Below are 6,443 nucleotides of genomic sequence, written 5' to 3'. Positions count from 1 at the left end.
GGGGGACTGCATTTACCAAATCTAATAAACACCCGAAAACATGGAACCTGGAGTGAAAAATGGGGACGAACTCAGCACCCTTAATTCTCAGACATAACATTAAGCAAATCTGAATGTGTTGAATTTATTACGATTATATCGTATTTCAAACTAGAATGAAGCTGATGGACGAGAAATGTCAATGTCAGAGTGAGAAATTCTGTCGCACTCTGATCCAACTGTTCGACTGAAGCTGTGTGGACTCTTCATAACATCCTTCAGGTTTGAAAAGACTTTCATTGAGGATTGTACAAAAATGCTTTTACATGCAGCTTAACATAAAATGGGACTTTCACATTAATATGCATTCCTAAAAGAGAAAATGTAGTGGCTTAAACATCTGGCCTGTGGCTTTTAAAATGAACGAACGCCAACATTTTATAACAAATGACCATATGAAAAACTAAAATAAAACCATATTCTTGGTAGGCCAAGAACAGAAACTGGCACATAACCTACACCCCCCCCCCCCCCCCTTTTACTTTCTACATCCTAATAGGCCCATCACTGTCCCAACACTCAAGACTCAGTCAGGAAAGGTTTATTTAAACGTTAAATGAGTTATGTGGCCCCTGCTGTCTGTTCTCTGCTGTGCACCAAACATGGTGGTCAAGGCACAATGGAAGACTGTTTGTTTGTTTTGTTTTTATAGTGATACTTATGAACTATTGCAGAAGTATGGGTATGTAAAGTTATTATATGAACATGAGTTAATATGTTTATACCATCCCTGCTGCAATAACTGGAGTTATATATAGAAATGACTGGATTCATTAGCGAGTACTCCATTGAAGGATTATGGCTTAAATTTGCTGTCATTTTTTCAGACAAAAACGGGTTAATTCCTTGAAGGGCAGCTGTTAAGGCTATCTGCATACGTTTTAATTTTTTATTGATGCCTTTCATGCTTTCTATGTGAAAATCCAACTGCCAATTTAGATATAATATCTAACAAATATGTTTAGAAGAGATACAATTTGGAGCATGCGATCTTGTCACATATGGCCTAATTTGTATGTCCTGATATGGCAGAAGGCATTACAAATGTCGACACAGAAACACCCATCAACACATGGAGATCTACCCCTTTCTAATTACAATAGCTACAGTGTCTTGATTACTTCCCTGCCGAGTTCCTTGGCTCTGACACTCATGTTCTCACACTATTTGACATCTTGTGTCCACCAAATCAATATACAACAGCAAAAGACATGTTCTACAAGAACCTTCTGACGAACAAGCAGATCATAACTGACAACATAAATTACCCTTACCTCTTCTCAATACATTTCTATGTAGTATACTCTGCTCTCTCCCTGTGTGGCACAAATCCATGCCATTAGCAAAAGGCCATATACATACTGTATATACACAACATATCCGGGAGCATTTCAATATGACAGACTAAGCATGCGTGTTTCTTCTTTACAGGAGTAAATACAGAGTGCTTGGCATAGTGGCTCTTTCATTTCTGTTGCTGCTCAATAAAGGGAGACTATGCAGGAGAAACAGTCTGTAGGCTGGTGCAACACCTTGGATACAGTAAGCGCTGAATCTTCATTTAAAGCTGCCGGCCCTCAGTCTCTTACAGAACTGCAAATTACCATGGCAACAGGAGAGCAAGGGAGCGGGGAGCTAGCACCGAAACCAAAGCGCTCACTGATTGATTGAGTTCCATCTATCTGCGAGATCCGTGTTGTTCTGACACAGAGTAACCGAGGGGAGGAGGACTTGAAATGTAGTTGAAATGAAATGAATGTAATACCTTGAAATGAAGCCCTGAAAACTTTGGTGTAGCTGTTTGCAAAGCCGAGCTGTCCGCAGCTGAGCATAGGGGAGGCTGTGCTGCGGTCTTGGACGTAGTTCTTCAATAGAACATGATCCACAGCCACCTATACCATTCCCAGCTGAGATGGAGATGCCTGTCCTGCTATAAGAAGCAAGCAGGTATGCATGTGTGTATATAAGTGTGTATGTGTCTGCTGAGGAAGAGGGCATAGTAAAAGGACAGCCGTGACAATGAAAAGTCAAACATCTATGAAGGCATCTGTTTGAGCTGCATATTAGAAACTGAGAAGCTAAACGCATTTGCATGGTCCCCTTTAAAACCCCCGCCGATGGACGCCTGCAAACACGGCCTTTCGAGCGTTTACAGAGACATGGCGTGAACTTGAACATGAGCTTATCCGGCATCCAATCAAACACGGCGGGGAGGGCGAGGCCGTGGCAGGGCCAGGAGCTGGGGGCAAGGGCGGGGCTACAGGCACTCGGGTAAAATCTCTGGCGTGTTCTGGATGGCGCAGACTGCATTATCCTGCTCTGCGCTGTGGTAGCCATTATGCTGGCTCAGCTGGACTTTCAGCTTCTCCACCTCGTAGTTGTGCAGATACTCCTGGACCAGGTAGCGCTCTCGCTTGATCCGGGCCTTCACCTCCGAGGGCACGTCGGGGATCATCCAGGCCACAAAGACCTTCACCCCGAACACCACGTGCTGTGGAGAGACACAAGCCCAACACTGGCTCTAGCACATGCTGCAGGTAGATTGCTTGAATTTTTCATAAAGAGTAAACACAGGTAGGCTACATAATGGCAAGTACAGCTCAAGAGTTTGCCTTTCATTTACTGTTAAAATACTGCTCATCTGTCACTGTTAATATGGTTGAAGCAATACTGTGTCCTGTGGTTTGTGTTATCTTAAGTACCATCAAATCTGAGGTAGTATTATATAGAAATCAAACAGTTCATTACCACTTGCAACATATCTTTGTTATTCCTGATTGGAAAAATTACTGAATTTAAACAACCATGTTGTATGCCAATATGTGAATGGACATTTAGAAAGGCCTGGATGCACTAAAGTCTCACTCCAAAACTTCTCCACTCCATCTCAAAATTAGCCAACAAATGGCACCTAGCTTATACACATTCAGCTTACAGTTAATAAACACAAGATATGAAATTAACAGAAACTAAAAAAAAAACTGCTAGGCCAGTCTATTTATTTCACTGAAAATGCCAATGAACTGACAACATTACTTCTACAACTAAAGCACTGTAACCAGTGACAAGAGCACGAGCGTCCAGGAGTGCTCCCGGTGTGTGCCACTGGCCCTGCGTGGTGCGTAGTGTAGGAGAATGGTGTGCGGTACCTCCATGATGATGATGAAGGCCAGCTTAGCTGCCAGGATGTGCCAGAACTGCATCGTGTGCATGTACTCCTTTTCATGGCCCGAAGGGTAGCGGTAGTCGCGGTACCTGAGGTGACACGCAACACAGTGTCAGTCTTTAGCATTTCGCTGATATTAAGAGGGTCAGACTGAGAAGGTCATGCACACATTAATGCCTCCCTGGTTCCACGGCCCTCACCTGCAGGTGGTCATGGTCGTCCTGTTGAACCAGGGAGGGTCCTCCTCGTTTTCGGGCTGGTGAACGAGCACGGAAATGTTGACCACCGACAGGCTGTTGTTGATGTAGCCCTCCATTGTGGCGGTCTTGTTAGGCTGGTAGACATACAGGTACACCAGCCGGGGGATCATGTCGGAGGTAAAGGCCACGATGAAAGCCTGTGAAAGAGTATGTTTAGGGGGGGACAGTCAGACAGCCATCGATGCAAGAATATACTGTAATAGTTCATTGGGATAGTTTGGTGACGACAGATTTACAGTACCAGTCAAAAGTTTGGATACCACTACTCATAGAAAGGGTTTTCTTTATAATCTTTCCCACATTTTAGAATAATAGCAAAGACATCATGCAGTGACTAAAGTGTTAAATAAAAACAAATCAAAACTATACTTTAGATACTTCAAAATAGCCAAAAATATTTGTTTAAAATAAAATATTTTTTGGAAAGAAATTCATACATAGGCATCAACTTCATGAATTTGTCTACGAAACAAATTTCAAGCATTAAAGCAGAAGTCTTTAGATCAAAATGTTCTTTAATGCACGCTTCCCATTATTTTAATCAGGTGTGTCCAAACTTGACTGGTGGTTTACTTCCTCAAATCACCTCTTTGTGTTTTCCATCTGGGTACAGGTTATGATGGTAAAATTGGCTTGCCCACAGCCAGTTTCTATTTCACAGTATGAGAAACAGAAGGTGTATAAACCATACGTGCGCAGTCACACACTTGCACAGTTTCACGCCTGCAGTGGCACACGTTCAGTGACGCGCGCGCGTGCACGCAGGCAGACTCACGTTGGTGATGACGGACAGCACGGCCATGCCGTTGAGGATCTCCAGCCAGGCGCCGATGCTGCGCGCCTTGGCGGCCACGGGCCGGCGGAACTGCGTCGTCAGCTTCCAGGCGTCCACGCGCACCTCCAGGATGTTGTTGAAGAGCGCCAGCAGGGGAGCCAGTGGGAAGGAGGCCACAAAGAGGGTGATGAAGCCGAACTGGATCACTGCGGGCAGGGGAGAGGGGGATTGTGGGTGACTGCCGGGACGGTGCAGAGCAACACAGCCGCCCGTCTGCTGCACCGTGCCCCAGATGGAGGGCGTGGCAAGAAGAATAATCCCACTTTCCATTGAAAGAGCTCCACCTGAGTAAAGCTGGTGCGCTTTTACACTGCCCAGGGAAAAGCTGGGACACTGTGCGTCTCAGCAGTCTCTCCGTTAGGGAGACACTTGTGAGGATGCATGGCCGTGTCTCTTCATCTTAAGTCTAAGATCTGTCTTCACTTTACAATACCAGTAATGGGCGGAAGTGATGACGTGGAAGAAATGCCTACAGAGACCATGACCCACCTGCTCCAGTAGTGTGGACACATACTGTACACTGGAGCAAAATAAACTGGTTAAGGGACTGGTGCTGGAAGCTGGGAATTAGCTTTGGCTACTAACACAGGTACACTACATCGGATACTGCATTTGTGCTTGTATCAATGCATTTGGTACTTTTCCCTTACACAACTGCCTTGCTGATAAGCACGTGGCTCTGTAACCACTGACATGGAACAGCTCCATGACTTTATGCATATGCAGCAGTGTGGTGTAGCAGTAAGGAGCAGGGCTTGTAACTGAAAGGTTGCTGGCTCAATTCCCTGCTGGGGCACCGCTGTTCTACCCTTGGGCAAGGTACTTAACCCACAATTGTGTCTGTATAAACGGATAACATATCTGTTCCACTCACCCATCTCCAGGTACTCGTAGAAGAGGCCCAGCTGGCTGAAGTTCTGCAGGTCGTGGTCCTGCTCCCAGCGGCTGTAGACGATGTCACTGTTGCTGCGTGCCTTCCGGCTGCCCCACCAGTTACACAGCCACCTGGGGGGGCCAGATGCAGAGTATTGAGGCAGACACCCTACAACACTACTATGGCTTTTGCATTAATTTCACCCCCCCCCCCCCCCCCCCCAATTTAGAGGCTACTGCTACATGCCTTCACAGGCAATTTAAAACAACATACTCAAATTGCAAAAATTTGTCAGCATTGTTATAAAGCCTGTAGTTTATTATTAACTAATTTCAGTCCTAGCAGTACTTGGTATTATCTGGCTTTGATCCGGTTTAACATGTTACAGTATCGATATGGCAGTTGCTGTGACACTTACGGCACCAGCGCCTCCTGGATGTTCCCCCAGACCTGCTTGCCAGCCATCACAATCACCAGCTGGGTGGTCAGCTCAATGAGGCAGCCACCAGGGTCACACTGTATTGTGAACAGGGGGACAAGGAATAGGGAATTGGTTGGGTTGATAAGATGGATGGGAGAGGCAGGGGTTTATAAGGGTCACCCTCACCTCAGGAACCAAATCTTTATGCTCAAGGCACTCATCCCAAAGGCAAATGTGAAACATAGCAGAGACATTGTTACTTGTAATTGTATTTCTGGGACTCTGCTACTAATAACTGCAGCCCATAACTGCTTCTTTAACACTGACAGCCATCTTTGCATGGAGGGGGGCAGAGAAGGGCCCCCCCGCAGCAGGTAACGTTACCTCTTCGTTCCTCAGCTTGCCAAACATGTAATGGTAGTCCCCGGGGCGGCCCACGAACTTGCCCTTGAAGAAGGCCACATAGAAACAGGAGGAGTAGTAGTTCACAAACTGAAAGAGGAACATCTTCATGGTCAGTTTGTTTTCATACTCCAGGTGAGTCTTTGGAATTTCTGTGGGAACAGAACAAACATATTAATATTCACTAGACAGACCTGAGAATTGCCAGTATAATTAAAAACTTAACATCCACATCACTGAGGACATACACATATAGTATATATAATATAATATAATATAATATAATATAATATAATATAATAATATAATTCTGGTACCACTTGCAATCCATTGCATCCTGTTCGGCTTTTCTGATTCAGTAAAACTGAACAGTTCACACAAAGCTAACAGCCATTGGAGTAGGAGTACAGCAGTGGTTTGGTCACACTTTAGATTGAGTGAAGTCC

The 6,443-nt window shown here is 45.1% G+C and overlaps 1 protein-coding gene across 2 annotated transcripts in view; it reads right to left on the bottom strand.

Annotated features, from left to right (window-relative positions):
• LOC118788566 (anoctamin-5-like) overlaps nt 1-6,443 on the bottom strand; it is a 42,752-nt gene continuing 36,309 nt past the window's right edge. For both annotated transcript variants that reach the window (XM_036544603.1, XM_036544604.1), the window contains 7 exons: nt 5,980-6,149; nt 5,593-5,690; nt 5,175-5,305; nt 4,241-4,446; nt 3,406-3,602; nt 3,189-3,294; nt 1-2,530 (listed from right to left, as the gene is read on the bottom strand). In XM_036544603.1, the coding sequence (XP_036400496.1) occupies nt 2,297-2,530; nt 3,189-3,294; nt 3,406-3,602; nt 4,241-4,446; nt 5,175-5,305; nt 5,593-5,690; nt 5,980-6,149 (1,142 nt within the window). In that variant the 3' untranslated portion in view covers nt 1-2,296. The remainder of the gene's footprint in view (nt 2,531-3,188; nt 3,295-3,405; nt 3,603-4,240; nt 4,447-5,174; nt 5,306-5,592; nt 5,691-5,979; nt 6,150-6,443) is intronic.

The sequence above is a fragment of the Megalops cyprinoides genome, chromosome 13, assembly GCF_013368585.1.
Source record: "Megalops cyprinoides isolate fMegCyp1 chromosome 13, fMegCyp1.pri, whole genome shotgun sequence".
Classification (NCBI taxonomy): Eukaryota; Metazoa; Chordata; class Actinopteri; order Elopiformes; family Megalopidae; genus Megalops; species Megalops cyprinoides.
The sequence above is the reverse complement of the archived record's forward strand: the minus strand, read 5'-3'. Positions and strand labels throughout refer to the sequence as shown.